This window comes from Chenopodium quinoa, unplaced genomic scaffold (genome assembly GCF_001683475.1).
Source record: "Chenopodium quinoa cultivar QQ74 unplaced genomic scaffold, ASM168347v1, whole genome shotgun sequence".
In the NCBI taxonomy this organism is placed as follows: Eukaryota; Viridiplantae; Streptophyta; class Magnoliopsida; order Caryophyllales; family Amaranthaceae; genus Chenopodium; species Chenopodium quinoa.
Genome location: NW_018742410.1, coordinates 23,596 through 40,111, shown reverse-complemented (window position 1 = coordinate 40,111; position 16,516 = coordinate 23,596). Strand labels below are relative to the sequence as shown.

Genomic DNA, 16,516 nt, shown 5'->3' with positions numbered 1-16,516 from the left:
CACTGTCATTAGCTGAAGGACAGGTGATGAACACATAATTTTTCACCAATAATCTCAGTACAGAAATCAGAATCTGATAACATTTAAGTATATGGCACGCATCAAAACAGCTCAAAGTAAAGTTGATATAGTTAATATATCGGTTTAAGAAATCACTGATGCAAATCATATACTGCAAATGGAATAGGCGAATAGCAACATCAGCAACAAACTATAAATTACAGTCATAATTGTCACAAACAGTAAATTTACCAGAACTACAAGGGATCCTAGGATTTAGGTAACGACGTGCAATTATGCAGGATTGAGTTTGATAAACAGTAAAGCAAATTATTACTAAATTATCTGTTACCAATTGTAGCTAGCTAAGAATGACTGCAAGGCAGAACATAAGAATTTGGCAAAGTGTATGTGTGAAGAACTGAAAACAGATGGATACGTAATGGAAGAAACAGACCTTGGTAACCCTTTCATCTTAAAGGTCAACACAAGGGCATCATATGATAAGTATCAATGCCCAATAATAGCTAGAAACGATTGCTCATGGAAAAACATAGTAAGCAACATAAGTAAACTGAAAACCTTTCAGAGCCCTCGTCACCTAGTTTGATCAATATTAGTGGTGCAAGGAATAACAATGACCAATTGCTCCAAGAATTACAACATAAAGCAATAGCTAGCAGATGCAGAGTGTGCTTTTTTCATTCTAGATCAAAGTTTAACAGAGACAGATTTATAACAAAGTCATATATAATAAAGGCTACATTATAGTATCTGACAATGCAAGGATCTTAATGACATGAATGACACTTGAAGTACATTGACTCAAGGGGTTTCTGTGGCAGCTTGACTCAGTCCAGATTTAGCCAACAACTTGGTCAAGGATTCTGGAGAGTGTACCTGATACTTTACTTTTCCAGAAGGCAGACGATAAACTTCAGCCAATTCAAGCTTCTCCGAGGTCAGACTTGTGCTGTCCATCGTCTTGCTGAGGACCTTCAATGCAAGCTCAATAGCATCTTCGCGGTTGATATCATCCTTGTAGTCCTGCTTAAGCATCGATTGTGCAGCTTGATTGTTAGCTCCTATTGCAGTAGCTTTCCACCCACCATAATTTCCACTCGGATCACTCATATAAAGCTGGAAACCATAATTCTTGTCCCATCCAGCAAAGAGAAAGGAAACACCAAAAGGGCGAAGCCCACCAAACTGCGTGTAACCTTGCTTGGTATCACACAGAGATTGGACCAACTGCTCAACAGGCATCGGTTCTTGGTACGAAAAGGTGTAACGCTGAGCTTGGACTCGAGCTGTGTTTATCAGAATGTTCGCATCAGACATAATACCAGCCACGGCACAAGCTACATGATCATCAACCTTATACATCTTTTCAGTAGTAGTGGAGGTCTGAAGAAGCTTAGAAGTGACCTTCTTCTCACCAACCAAAACAACCCCATCATTAGCCAAAATACCTATGGCACTTCCAGCATTCCCAATCGCCTCCATGGCATACTCGACTTGGTAAAGCCGACCCTCCGGCGAGAAAATGGTAGTCCGACTATCATATCTCCGAGACATGATTCACTGCCATAGGCATTGAAAAAATTATGACTTAATCATCACATTCAAATGAAAGTTACACAACATTTGTTTCTCATCCATTAATGATCAATCAAGTCACAACACCAAATTAACAAAAAGTACAGCATTTCTTAACAAAAAAAAAACATATACTTATCAATCAAAAAAAAGAGATTAAAACCCCACAAAACAAAAATCAATTTTTAGATGATCCAGATTCACACATTCACTCAAACATTCAATTCTAAATAATTTAACGAAATCCAAAGAAATGACATTTAAGAAACACCCAAATCAAATTCAAAATTGTCAAGCTAAATTGGATTACACTTTTTAAAATTTCAACTCCTCATCAAATTTAACTAAATCCGAAGAAATTACATTTAAGAAATACCCAATACAAACTCACAGTTATCAAGCTAAATTAAATATTTTAAGCTAACTGGATTATAATTTGAGGCCTTCATCTTATTCAAGATTATCATCTGAATCGGTTATACATACATTGAAAATCAAAGCAAAAGAAAACTACAATTAATTATGAGCATTAATCGTCGAAATCAGAGGAATAAAACCTAGATTGGATGATTAAAATGACGGAAAAAGAAATAAACTTACAATATTGGGAGATTAATACTTCAAATTTCTTTTCTGTGTGTTTATGCTTCTACTTGAATAACTGGATACTCTGTGCTAAAACATTGGTTAATTTGTTCGTCTTCGTTTCTTGAACAAGAGGGTACCTTTTTTTTTGTTTTTATTATTTTTTTCGAAAAAGCATAGGGGAGAGTGGGAGACCACTTTAAGATGGGCTTATTCAAGGCCATTGGGTTTTGGTATAGAAAAGCCCAACATGAATTTGGCCCAAACCAGTACGAGAATGTCGTGACTCGTGACACACGCAAGTGACGCAACTCCCAACTCATTAGCACAAGCAAGACACAACACATCAGGAAGCTAGAGGCATACCATTAGACCATGTGCCATGTATAAATACAATACCCAATTGTTGCGAATAATTTGTGATGAAAGTAGTAAAAATGACAATTAACACGAAATGACTTGAAATGATACGACATAACACGACTCGACTCATGCATTTGGTTGTGAGCTTGTGCTGAAGTTCTATTCTTTTAAAATTGACACGAGAACGACATGTAGCCTTGTAAAATCCACCCGAGCCGAATTAATAACTACACAAGCACAACCTCCACCAATGGCTCAATTTAGTAATTTACCCCCCAACAAGGCCAACCGTTGAATCTTTAATGCCCATAAATTCACATTCACATTTTCTCCATAAACTAAACACACGACGCGTTTCAGTTCAAATACGCAGCGTTTAGATATCCGTAAAATTGGCGGGAATCCTGAACCCCTAGAAATTGGCGGGAAAATCCCACCTACTTACACTCCCGCCGCACTCCCTCCATCTCCACTCCACTTAACACACATTTCCCTGAAAAAATTATCGAGGAGAGAGAAAATCAAAGATCAAGCTCAAAAATGGTAGGATTACCGTACGATTGCCTCGCTAATCCTCTCGGAGCCGTCCGATTAACCTTCGAAAAAGCCGTTTCTTCCGGCCTCAACCCCTCCACCTCCACCGCCGCCGATTGGGGCGCCGTTGATCTTTTCCGTCAATTCCTCTTCGATGATGGTGGTCTTTCTCAGGTACCCATTTCTTCGATTTTAATTCAATTAATCAATTTTCTAGGGTTTTCGATGAATAAGTTTGATTTTTTTTTGGGGAATTTATAGGTTCGATTTTAAATGCGGCGAGTGTTAAGTATTTACTGGCGAATTCGTTGGTTCGATTTCGAGGGATGATTCAAGATATGCTGGGAAATGAAGTTTATGTTGGTGCTTACAAGGTAGTAAGTTTAGTAATTTATTAGGGATTTTGATGAAATTAAATGTGTAATTTGTGGAAATTAATGTTATTTTGTTTATTTGTTGGTGTAATTTGAAGGATGGTTCAACTTGGAGGACCAACAAATTCTCAGATGTTTGTCAGTTTGAAATGGATATGTCCCCTGATATGAAGTTTTGGGAGCGTCGATTGCTCTACTGCGTTCCTGTGAGTTTTCCTTTTTCATTTTCTATTTATGATTTCTTAATTATGCTTTTGTTTTTCTTTATTGTGTTCCTGTAAGTTTATTGTTTGTTTGAGGATTGATGTCTTGATGAAAGATGGGAATTTGATTGATATTATGATGATTTAGTCGCCATTTGATCCTATGTCTTGAGTTCCACGCCCTGCCCCTAAGGGCTATACTTGTACTCTATTTATCCAAAATATTCTTAACATGTTTCTTATAAATTAAAAATTAACTTGGTTTTATCAAGTTAAAACTGAATTAGTCTAATAAATGGCACTAAGATGACATTCATGTTTAAAAATTGGTGATATTGTAGAGTGACATGAAATGTCGGATCAAAAATAATTGACTTGTAATAACCTACATTTTTCTTATGGATTGGAGGGATTAGTAATCTTCTTTGGTGCTTAATTTGGATGAGTATAAAAGCTGGAAATGTAATTTTTCGGGAGCAATTATTTATTATTTTGTGAATATATTTAGGTACCGGGGCTGAATTCATGGGCAGAACCTGTGGAAGCTTTGTCGAATCAGCAAAGGAATTTTGCTACTCAGCAAAGGGAGAAGCGTCCAAGGGATGATGATGATGAAACTGTTGATCATATGGAGTTGGTAAGGCTTTTGACGTATTCGAAATGTTTGTGTTGCGTCATAGTCCTATCCTATGATACTATGATAGGAATCATTATTCCATAGTACAAGTAGCTGTTAACGGGCAAAGGCATTGCTGTTTTTATGATTTTAATTAAAAAATGTTTCACTCGAAAGTTCGAAACACCATCCTATCTGAAGACTACAAGAAGTATCCTAACAGAATACTAACATCATGGTTTGATCTTTTATAGTTTTGTTGCATAATGTCACGTGCTAATGTAGGCATGTTTAACTGATGAGAATGATAACTACTTTGTGCTGACTCTTGAAGGTCATGCACTCTTAATTTCCATATGTTGTCTCAATTGTGATCTGCTGATATGATGCAATTGATTTTTTTTTTTTTCCTTGGCAGGGATCAAATCAAGACTGTGAGGATTCTCCGATTACTAAAAAGATGGTAAGTAGAAAACGTCTTGTATTTTGCTGGTCTACTAGAACACTGTTATTCACTCTTAAGCATTACCTTTGCCGCATTATTGTTAAATTTTTCTAGCTGCAACGGAGTTATACTTATAGGAACCTTTATCTTTTATAAGATGAAAGGAGACTTGATTGAGTAAAAATGAATAGGCCAATGCCTTCAAGGCTTACATTGTGATTGTGTTGTAGTACCACTACCTATAGCAAATTAGCCATCATAGAGTGGCATTGAATACCCTTACTCTAATGGTTTTGCTAAAATATAATCTGCATGATCATTATGAAACAATCACAACTTTAGAATCTTTCTGTAGCTGGAGCACCTCTTTTTTTTTTTTTCTTTCCTATGAGAGCTTGTGAGACTTTGCTGATCTGTTTGATTATGTATTTCTAACAACAGAGGGAAGAGGGGCATCCTTCCTCATCTTCAATGCAGCAAGACACTGTGAAGGAAGGAACCACTCCTTCCTTTGGACCACCTGATTCCGAGATAAATTCTTTTCCTTGTTTGGTTAAGGTATGCTTCTTGATCCTTGAATTATCATCACGAATGTTTTCCTTACCAAAGGAGTAACTTTCTATTTAATTTTTTCATGGGCAGGTTTATGATTCCCCGGAGTCTGATTTAAAACTGAATGAGATTTTTGAGTTTATCGGAGTTTTGAACTATGATCCAGAGTTATCATTAAACAAGGATGAGTCTGATATGCAGTCAAATGACCTTTATGAAGATGACTTGGTTCAATTACCCCCTAGCAAGGTTTGCACAAATTCCTGGGTGTGAGTCGTGGTGTTATTAATTTTATATAAAAAACCTCCATGCTTGCTTTGTACAATTAACGTAACTACTTACAGAATGAAGTTATTCGGCTGGTATAACTACCCCAATTTGTTTAGTAACAGTCCTAACAAATATGATTTCCAACTTAATCGTGATTTACTTAATCTCTTCTTATATCTTAACTATCCCTAAAAACTGTAGACTTTCATTAATTTTCGACATTTTGTTATAAATTAATAAACGGTCTGACAGTTTGGTGACATGTATAATGTTTGTAATGAGAACTGGTTCATGTGACTAACTATTTTCCTTAACAGGTACCTCGTATCCACTGTCTTGTACACCAGAAGCTTGTGGCTCTTGATTTTGTTGATGGTTCACCTATGACAGAAGTAATTGGCTTTGTCCTCTTTTTGCTTGATATCTTCTTCTCCTTGCTGATTCTTATGCATGTTGGGTATTTAACTGACTAATTGTCTTTTATAGTCAAATCCGTCAATGATTAGAGGAATAAGGGAAGGCCTGCTTAGTCATCTCACTGCTGTCCTTGGAAATGATGGAGTGGCAGCTCAATTTCTGCTGTTGCACCTCTTATCTCAGGTAAGTTATATTGCTCTGCTATTGTGATCCCCCCTCCCTCCCTTCCGATTTTGCATGATTGGCATTTGGCAGGACTTTTAGTAGCTCTGAGAGTTGGTTTTTTAGAAAATTGTTTGTTTGCAAAATCCATTATTAGGCATTTCTTACTTGCAGGTGCATGCTAGAGTTGATGGTGTAGCTGTTGGGAAGTTTTCACTCAATTTCACCAACTTCAGCAAGGAAACTGCATCCGTCTTTAGTAAACGTCTTGGTCTCACAATGAAGGAACTTCTTCCATTTACAAAGCAGATGCCTCTCGCAATTGAATATCTCAACAGTGCCTCACTTGCCCCTAAAAAGGATTACCAGGCAAATAAGTAAGCAGAGTTATCCTTTACACACTTCTGGTTTTATACAGACTTTTTATTTTTCTTTTTACCTTACACTTTTTATGGTTGGATGGCAGATTGGTTCCTGGAGCTCTTCAGCTGGCAGAAGGGTCACACTTGATCATTGATGAGACGCTGTTGCAGGCTGGGACCCTGAACCCGACTGGAGTTGAGAATGCAAGATCATTGAAGAACTTGACAGAATTGCAGCAGGTAATCCTCAAATTTTAGTGTGTACCCATGTGCACTTTTCAACCACCTCCTGCATGGTGTGTTCTGCTAAATGAGAATCAAAATATTTTCACTTTAACACAATTTCTGCTTCCCTCCTCCCACTCTAAAAAATATATTTCAGGTTGAATATGATTTCCAGTACTACAAAATGGAGATGAAAGCAGACGTGCAGCTGCTTGTTCTATCTGAGGGTAAATCCAACATTCTGCCTGCCGATTTAGTCCTTCCTTTTCAGCCTTCATCAACCAGCTCCTCAGAAATTGTAGATGAAGCAATTCTACAGACTTGGAGATGGTATTTGGCCTTCCTGAGATCACTATCACACTTGATTAGTCCTGAAATGCAGAAGGTATGACTTGTTACGATGGTTTATCTTGATGAACCATTTTCCAAGGCCTTTTTTTTGGTCTTTCTGTTTCTGTTGCAGTACAGAGATACATAGCTGATAAATTTTTTATAACTAATCAGGTGGTCGAAGAGGATCTAGTCGCAGCTAGGCAAGCAGACCGGACCTTAGGGAGCCAAGATTTTAGCAGGTCTGTATATAACTAATCAGGTGGTCGAAGTATTTGTTTTCCTTTTTACTATTTAACGAGTCAGCAATTAAAAAATCTGATTATTTATGCTTCCAGATTGCTGACTATGAGCAGACTTATGTCATTGAGCTTTGGTGAGACAAGTCTATCCATGGAACACTGGCAAATGGTGAAAGAACTAGAAAGGCTTAGAAAAGAGAGAGTTAGATGAAGCCGTTTATAACATGTAACCTAATATTTTCAAATGAATACAATTACCAGGATCTATATTGTATGGACTTGGGCATGGAAAGCTTTTATGATTTTGTTTCAAAAATGACGTGTTTAGTGTCCAAACCGCCATGGCTCCATCCTTGTAGAGGTTCACTCGATGTAATAAAATGTCTTTGAGTAATTGACATAGTTCTTGATTGTGCAAAATTCAGAATAGCCTTCCACGCAATAAACTCGACTCTCTGAAAACCGAAAAGTTGGTTGACTGCTGATGTCCTTGCCTGCCTGCCTTTTACAAGTCAAAAGATGGACTAACATCTGATAAGTCATATTGTTTCTGATCATTAGTCTTATTATACATTCGAATTACGAGTATGTTTCAATGGTTATGAGTTTGTGATGTGAGCATTTTGAAGCTATGCAACAAGTCATTCTTGTATTAATCACCACTTTGAATATTTTGCTTTGCTCCCAGAGTCCCCATCAACAATATATTAACTTAAGCAAGTGTGTTTGTTGCTGTCGAGTCGTAAAGATTGAAAAGATACACATATCAGAGAATTTTAAACGGCTGTTTTTGCTGTGCACAAGCTATCTTGTCACTCGTACTAAGTTTGAAGCACAAAAACCATTTTTAATTTTTATATTTTGGTACCTATCTCTCTCAAAAATAAGTTTTTAATTTCAAAATCTTTGAACTACTCTGTTTTTAATTTCAAAATCTTTGAACTACTCTAATACTTTTCAGTCAAAATCTCGTGGTAGGACCAAAATGTTGATTTCTCTCTTGAATTGACATGAACTCCATACTTTGTACTGTATGTCATCATCTTCAATTGTGTACTGCGGAGTAGTTTTTTTTTTTTTTTTCATTGCCAATATTCCTTCCGTCCTTTAATAAGTGTTAAATTATGACCGGCACATAGTTTTAGGCAATATAATTGACTTCAATAAAATAAGAGATAAGTGGGGTAGTTGGAGTATTAAAAAATTGTAAAAGATAGATAGTGGGGTTAATAATTTATTGAAAAGTAATGAATGTGAGAGAAGAGAAATAATAAAAATAGTAGTAGAAGATTTGGGTGGAGACCATGAAAGGAGAGAGATATAATATTAAAATATAGCTTTTTGCCATAAAAGGAAGTGAAACACTTATTAAAACACGGCCGCATTTAATAAGTGTAACACTTATTAAAACACCGAGGGAGTATTTGGGTTAACATTTAATATTTTGATCATAAATTTCCATAACAGATAATGCAGTCATATCTTGTTAAATCTGTCTCGTTGCATATTTTATTAAAGGGAAACAATATATGCAGATTGCATATAAGAAGGCAAAGAAGTTAAAAGTGAAAAGAATAAATAAACTTTTATTACACCGATTTACTCTTAAATTGTTGATAAATTCACAACTTAATATTAAAAAAGGAAGTATATTAAATGTGTATATGCACCTAAGGACTGCATATAGCATTACCCTTTATTAAATTCAAGATTAATAAATTATATACGTATGAAAATAAAGATGAATATTTCTTATGCTTTAAGACATGTAGAAGACCATGAAAATTCAAATGAGGCCAAATTATTTTTTACTACCTCCGTTAATTATTATCTGCAACTTTGGGGTATTATTTGAGAGATATAAAAAATTCAAAAGTAGCAGATAATAATTAAAGAAGGTAGTATTATATTTACCAAAGGAGTATGAAAACAAAGATAGTTTGAAGGCAATCGTCAAAGCATAACTGATAAGATCGCAAGTGATAATGTATTTTATTATATACTAGTCTTTTGGTCTGTGCAATACACCAGTTGTTCATAGGTGTATAATGTAATTTATTGTGTTTATATTATGCTTTTATTGGAAAAATGAATAGTTTAGAAAGGAAAGGAAGGAGCGAGAATTGAATATACTTGTGGAAGAAATTAAGTTGGGGCAAATGAACTAAACTGCATTAATACATGTATTGAACTAAGACTATTTTTCTTTACTTGCATTTTATCTTTGTACGGAATACTAGAAAAGGAATAAAAAAAAAAAATACTTTCTCAGTTCCTCACTTCCTCCATCCTATACATTGAAGTATTGAACTTTTCTTTATATACTCAATTCCTTTTTTTTTTCCTTCAGTTGACACGTTATAACTTTTAACACTATCCTTGAAATCTACTTAAATTGACTATATATAGTAATAGGTATATTAATCAGAAAAATGAATTTTTTTTACTTCTTTCGTTCTATAATAGTTGACACATTCAAACTTGACACACATGTCAATGCATGAATATATAATATGACCACTTATATATATACTTTTATATAATTAAACATGCATTAGTAATAATGTATGTCAATTAATATAAAATTGAGGGAAGAGCTAGTGAAGAATAGCTCAAGTGGTTAGAGCTTTCCTCCCAATTTCAGAATATCTTGATATCGATTCTCATCACACGCTTTTGTGACTCTCCAAACATCAAAATATATTGAGGGAATACTAAGGGTGTCTTTATCATAAGTCTGAAACGGAGTCTCAAGAGGAGTCTCATAGTGTCATAAAAGACTATCATGAGTCTTGCATGCGATTTGGTAGATGAAAACTCATCTTAAGACTATACATGTGAGGGCAACAAACTTTGCATGGCCCAATAATATATTGCCAACTCATCACAAGTTGTTGAATAATTATAAAAGAAATAGATTTATAAATAAGTCTGGAATGAGTCTTAGGATAATGTGTGAAAATGGAAAGAGCCTTATGTAAGTCTGAATAATAAAAAAGTAATTAAAAGTTAGTGGAAAGCTGATATGCCGGAGTCTGGAGTCTGAGTTTGGATCATAAACTCTTAAGTTTTTATAGCTAAATATGCATCGGTAAACATATTAAAATAAACATGTCAAATCAAAGCAAATTTATTACAACGTTGAAAAATGAAATTTTATTGATTAGACAGCAAACAATGCGTCTCAAAAGTCACAAAACTCCCCACCAATAACGTTGAAAATTCTTAAACTTGGACAATGCTATGAACAAAACGGAGGACAATCATGCATCGAGAGGGACCAGATATTTATTCTAGACATTGATACATTCATATGTGTAATACGAACATAAAGATTTAGAGTTGAGATAGAACGTTCATCATACAAGGCCGAAGACCACACTTAACACAAAGAGGAACGAGTTTTACTAACGAAAGACCACCACTTTCCTCCATATCGATTAAATCGTTACTAGTTCGTTCCCAATCGAAGCATTGGATCAATATTGCGACGGCCAACCAAATCATTTTATTTGCCAAGTGCTCCCCGGGGCAAACTCTTTTACCGGTACCAAAAGGCATGAACTTGTACCCTAATGTAGTTTTCTCTAGATCCAAAAATCTCTCTGGCTTGAAATTTCTCGGGTCATCCCATATGTTGGGATCATTGTGTACCGCCCATATGTTGTAAATTAACATAGAGCCTTTAGGGACGTAGTATCCCCCTACGTAACAATCACCCCTAGACTCACGAGGGAGTCCTAGGGGACCGGTAGGGTACATTCGTAGTGTCTCGTTTATGATGCATTGAAGGTAAGGGAGGTTGTTCTTGTCGGATTCTTCTACTAAACGAGTGTTTCCTACGTTTGTGTCGATTTCTTCTTGTGCTTTCTTTAGGACTTTGGGGTTGTTGAGAAGTAGAGAAAGCACCCATTCTACTGTTGCGGCTGAAGTATCCGTTCCACCTTGAAATAAGGCCTGTTACATGCATGAAACAAATTTAAGGTGCCTTACTTTTCTTCAATTATATTCTGACTTGAGTTGAATTTCGCATGCATATCATGAAGATCAAGAGTGGTAGTAATTACAAACTAGCTAGTAACACAATCGTGGAAACAAAGTATGCCAAACTTGAAGAATGTAGTAGAATCAAATTAAATATGTAATCCTTTTCATCATATTTAATTTTAGTTAAATTGTACGTTGGATAGTGCAATCTAACTAAAAATGTCGTGACAATTAAATTTGATAGCTAGAGGGGGCAATTTATCACGTGTGATTATTGTGTGAGTGAGTATGTTGTGATGCATTAATTAGCATCGATAATGGTCAAAAAGTTTGCATAGAATACATACCAAAATGAGGCTTCCAATCATCTCATCGGAATAATACTGAGGATCCTCCTTTTGCAAGGACAATAAAACATGTATCATTGCCCTCTTTCTCCCATCAGATAAATTTCCTACTCTTTCTAACTCTCTATGTTCTAACATTAATCCTTGCATGAATGTATTCCTTTCTTTTGTTAACTTCTTCATGAACTCCTCAGGTGATCCTAAAAACACCCTAAAATACTTCAAAATTGGCAAAAAATCTTCCAAGTTATTCACTCCACTCACCCTAAAACTACCCTCCATAGTTTTTTGGAACCTTCTAGAAGCTTCCATTCCCCCCCTCGCCTCCACGTAGTTACTCTTCCCTATTAACATCCTCATCATGTTATCTAAGGTGAGCCCAAAAATGGCGGATTTCATCTCCACTATTCCGCCATTTTCAGTGATATCCTTTATCATCCTACGAATGAAGGACCGGGCTACTTCAGTCCGGATCCCTGACAGGATTTGCAACCGCTGAGGTGATAAGATCTCAACGGCAGCAATCCGTCGTAGGTTTTTCCAGTGTTTCCCATAAGGGGACCATGCCATGTTAGTATAGTTATTACCCCCATGCTTTCCGGGGAGGAGCCGGGGGCGGTCTACAAACACGTCATTCTTAACAAGGCACTCCTCAATTGCCTCCGGAGAGGAGAGTAAAAGTACGGACCGAGCCCCCATCCTGAGATAGAGGGCCGGGCCGTACTTGGCCGCCAAACGGGCAAGGGAGCGATAGAGGGGCTTCTTAAAGAGGTAGAGGTGGCCTATAATAGGGACTGAGAGGAATGGACGTGGTGGCAATTTGCCCTTAACCTTGGAACGTAGGATGGTATGCTTAAGTGTGAAATAGGTTGCCAGATAAAATGCAACATACTTGATAACTATAATAATGTTATCAATATCATAATCTATTGACAACAATTGCATCATGTAATGTGCTACAAAAATTTCAAGGAAAAAAGAAAGTGTAAGTAGGTGTATAGTGAGTGATTAGATGGGTTTTGGATATCCACAAATTTATACTAGTAGATTGGTATTGATCAGCTTTTGACAATTCTAAACATACATGATTATTTTTTCTCATTTGGAGGGCTGAAAGTAACGGAGATTATTGGTTAGGAAAGTTCAAACGGTTCAAGGCTATAATAAATTTCAGCAAAATAAGCCAAAATGAGTGTTTGCAGCTAGTTTAAATTAAATTTTCTCCAAAATGAGTGATGTAATATGACTGTATGAGTGAGTGATAACAGATTTTCACTTCTAAATCTTTATCCATCAGTTAATAGAGATTAGAGAGAGAGAGGATTTTTTTTCTTTTCCTTTTTTTTTTTCTTTTTTTTCTTGACAAGAAGTTAATAATAGAGAGAAAGATAATCGTATAAAGATTACAACACCCATTATGTTTATTACTTTCTTGTCCAAAGAAAAATGAGAATTTTTAAAGACAATTTTATATTTTGCTTAAATTGTCCAATTTTAGACGTTTTTTTTTAATAATTAAATATAGATGAAATTGCCACCTAAACTAGTTTTGAACAATGTTGATGATAAAAACACATGCCTAAGTCATGTTCATACAGTGACGGATCTAGAAAATATATTTAATAGAATCAAAATGTATTTGATAAATTTTAATGGGATCATTTGATACAACTATAAGCAATTTCATTAGAAAAAAAATTATAAGATTTTTTTTTTTTTTTTCCAAGTTCAAGAGGGGTCCAAGCTAAGTGGGGTTAGGGACCCTACTTGAACACCATGCATTTGCCACTATATATCCAATCTTGTATTCATCTCCTTCATTAGATAAATGTTATCAAATATATTCAAATTAAATTTTGCATGCTCTAGCAAATTCTAAACAAATCAAATTCATTTCTTATGTGGAATCCAAAGATGATAATATAAGAGAGCAGATAAATCCTAGTATAGTAGTTAAACTCGAAAGCAACATTAGCAACCACATCCAAACTAATACTTGTATAACTTAGTCATTATAGCAAAGCTCATTATTATTATGTTGTGAAAGTAAAAATTCTTGATAATTAAATACCACAAACGCGTTGTGACGTTATCTATAGATTAGTCAAAGATGTTCTGGTGTCAAACACCATAGTCGTAGTGAAAACTTTATTATATACCACCAAAAGTATCGATCGTTCAGTTGACACATACACGTTAGTTAAGATAGGCTCGTAGTTTGTTGATCTCTTATTTAAGGCCTATTTAGCTCCTTTAATCTTGGCTTCTTCACCAAACTCAATATTCCCATGTCATCCTCTGATCCTCTCAAGAGAAACAATGATAATATTTCTTCAATCCTAGCCGATAAAGTAAGGTCCCATAGCCGTGCTTGAAGCCTGTCTAGAGCTAGAAGATCCAACGAAAGAGTTGGGGACGTACCTACACCAAAGGATATGAATTCCATGAATTCTAACCCAAACAAAGACGATGAGAGTCAGAGGAGTAAAATATTATTGATTTTATATATGACACCACTCGAGCTACATTAATTAAGATATTCTATATAGTAAGAATAAGGAGGTTAACACTGATGAAAATCGTGACTTGGAATCACATTGAGTAGAAGCATCAGTTAGTGTTGTTTCACATGTCACTTCTTGGCAATAAACATGATCAAAGGATTGGGAAGCAGAGCAGTTACACTATGGGAAGTCACCTGACCTTGATCGAAGCAGAGTCGCAAGGAAGAGCTTGGAGCCAAGTAAGCTAAGGCTACTACCGATGTCAACTAAGAGCTCAGCATGTATGGATGAAAATGTGTTGTTTGTACCTACTCATACACCATAACTAGCTAGTGAGTGATGGGAGATTGGATGTACATCAAGATGGATTTTTGAAAGGGAATATGTTGAAGTGTTCGATTGTTGTAATTTGATGATTTGTCGTTGTCTATTATACATCCGGGTTGAAAAAAATATCGGTTTTTTGTTATAACTTATAAGGGTTTGATATTTTGGGTGAAGATAGGTAGGGTTTGAGAATGTGACAAAGTAGTTTGAAAAAGGGTGAGGAAGACGGTGAAGGGGAGAGTGAGCAAAGTCATGGGTTAAGTTTAAGTTTATTTTTTATGTATATCTATATATAATTAGGAACAATAAATGTTTGGATTTAGATTACAAAGCTAAATATACAAAATTGTAAATAACATGTAGACTACTTCACATGGAGAAAAAAAAAAAAAAAAAAAAAGAAAAAAGGACTCTTATACATGATACTATACACACCAAGAGTCCCTTTTCTTTTTCCTTTCCGGGTGAAGTAGTCTACAAGTTATATAATATATTATATATACACACCAAGCAAGAGTCCTATATATTTTTAATCATAGAACTTTAAACAAATTTATATTATATATTATTAATCATATATTATATATTACATTACATATAATTAGTTTGTGTATATATATTTATAAATTAAATATGTGTAATTTGAACGGATAAATTTTTTAGAATCAGCATATTGTATATTCCATATTAAATATTTTAATTTTAAATTAGTATTTTTAGTGATCGTATATGTTTGTAATAACATACTTCCTTCATTTTTTTTAATCACAATATTTAAAAATTTACACTATTCACACATACTCCTTTGATCGTCTTTTGTGATTTATACGTTAGAAAAAATATATCCCAATGTATACTTTCATAATATCAACATTTTATGATTATTACTAAAACACAACTTAAGATATATTTTAGTTAAAAAATGTACATCTGGCAAGCATGAAATCCTAAAGTTTTAAAAAACCAGAGGGAGTGTATTTATAAAATTAAATATAATTGAGTGTGGTCAATATAATTGACCTCATAAATTTCAAGTTAAATTAGCTTCGTCTTCGCCAATAAGGATTCCATAATCGTAGGAAAGACTTTATTATATACCATAAAAAGTCGTTCCTTTGACACATGCACGTTAGTTAGGATAGCCACGTACGTAGTTTCTTGATCTCTTATTTAAGGCCAATTTAACTCTCTTAATCTTGGCTTCTTCACCAAGACTCAATATTCCCATGTCATCCTCTTCTTGAGGTTAGGAAACAATGAAAGAATTTCTTCACTCCTTGCTGATGATCAAGTAAGGTTCCATAGTTGCACTTGAAGCCTACCTAGAGAAGATCCAATTCTATAGAGAGGCGCAAAGGACAGATATGCCAATTTTGCATGAATGAAGGAGTTGGGGACGTACCTGCACCAAAGGGTACGAACTCTTATGAATTCTAACCCAAACAAAGACGGTGGTGAGTCAGGAAAGTGAAATTTCATTGATCCCATATATGACACGACTCGAGATACATTGATCAAGCTATTCTATTTAGTAGGAACAAGGAGGTTGACTCTGATGAAAACCATGACTTGGCACCATATCGAGAAAAAGCTTAGCTAGTGTTGTTTCACATGTCACTTCTTGGCAATAAACATGATAAAAGGATTGGGAAGCAAAGCGGTTACAACATGGGAAGTCCCCTTGATGATCAAAGCAGAAATTGCTAGGAAGAGCTTAGAGCCAAGTAAAGCTACCACCAGTATCAACTAAGAACTCAGTTGTGAACATGTATGGGTGAAAATGTGTTGTTTCTACCTACTCCTACCACCATCACTAGTGAGTGATGGGAGATTGGGTGTACATCAAGATGGATTTTTGAGAGGGGAATATGTTGAAGTGTTTGATTGTTGTAATTGGATCATTTGTTAATGTCTAGTATACACTCAAGTTGAAAAAAAATATCGATTTTTTGTTATAAGGGTTTGATATATATTTTAGGTTAAGATAGGAAGGGTTTTAAAATGTGACAAAGTAGTTCGAAAAAGGGCGAGGAAGGGGAGAGCGGGTAAAGTCATGGGTTAAGTTTGAGTTC

At 35.2% G+C, this 16,516-nt stretch overlaps 3 protein-coding genes across 3 annotated transcripts; 1 reads left to right on the top strand and 2 right to left on the bottom strand.

Moving 5' to 3' along the window:
• Positions 1-544: 544 nt before the first annotated feature.
• LOC110704866 (proteasome subunit alpha type-4-like) lies at positions 545-2,349 on the bottom strand. Its single transcript, XM_021882683.1, has 2 exons — positions 2,200-2,349; positions 545-1,584 (listed from the first exon to the last, which is right to left on the bottom strand). Exon 2 carries the CDS (start codon positions 1,576-1,578, stop codon positions 826-828), a length of 753 nt encoding a protein of 250 aa, XP_021738375.1. The 5' UTR covers positions 1,579-1,584; positions 2,200-2,349; the 3' UTR covers positions 545-825.
• Positions 2,350-2,954: 605 nt separating this feature from the next.
• Positions 2,955-7,673, top strand: LOC110704884 (mini-chromosome maintenance complex-binding protein-like). The gene is made up of 14 exons (XM_021882700.1): positions 2,955-3,259; positions 3,346-3,455; positions 3,554-3,661; positions 4,167-4,295; positions 4,693-4,737; positions 5,161-5,277; positions 5,362-5,520; positions 5,859-5,933; positions 6,028-6,141; positions 6,295-6,497; positions 6,587-6,722; positions 6,865-7,092; positions 7,212-7,279; positions 7,376-7,673. The coding sequence occupies exons 1-14, from the start codon at positions 3,088-3,090 to the stop codon at positions 7,488-7,490; spliced, it is 1,779 nt and encodes a 592-aa protein (XP_021738392.1). The 5' UTR covers positions 2,955-3,087; the 3' UTR covers positions 7,491-7,673.
• Positions 7,674-10,412: 2,739 nt separating this feature from the next.
• LOC110704838 (isoflavone 2'-hydroxylase-like) lies at positions 10,413-13,026 on the bottom strand. Its single transcript, XM_021882657.1, has 2 exons — positions 11,614-13,026; positions 10,413-11,236 (listed from the first exon to the last, which is right to left on the bottom strand). The coding sequence occupies exons 1-2, from the start codon at positions 12,559-12,561 to the stop codon at positions 10,616-10,618; spliced, it is 1,569 nt and encodes a 522-aa protein (XP_021738349.1). The 5' UTR covers positions 12,562-13,026; the 3' UTR covers positions 10,413-10,615.
• Positions 13,027-16,516: the final 3,490 nt, after the last annotated feature.

Excerpts from the sequence above, each read along its gene's own strand:
- LOC110704866 (XM_021882683.1), bottom strand. The coding sequence starts at position 1,578 with ATGTCTCGGAGATATGATAGTCGGACTACCATTTTCTCGCCGGAGGGT.
- LOC110704884 (XM_021882700.1), top strand. The coding sequence starts at position 3,088 with ATGGTAGGATTACCGTACGATTGCCTCGCTAATCCTCTCGGAGCCGTC. Across the intron at positions 4,738-5,160 it reads CTCCGATTACTAAAAAGATG|AGGGAAGAGGGGCATCCTTC; the intron begins GTAAGTAGAAAA and ends TTCTAACAACAG. Across the intron at positions 5,278-5,361 it reads CTTTTCCTTGTTTGGTTAAG|GTTTATGATTCCCCGGAGTC; the intron begins GTATGCTTCTTG and ends TTTCATGGGCAG.
- LOC110704838 (XM_021882657.1), bottom strand. The coding sequence starts at position 12,561 with ATGATGCAATTGTTGTCAATAGATTATGATATTGATAACATTATTATA. Across the intron at positions 11,237-11,613 it reads TGATTGGAAGCCTCATTTTG|GCCTTATTTCAAGGTGGAAC; the intron begins GTATGTATTCTA and ends TGCATGTAACAG.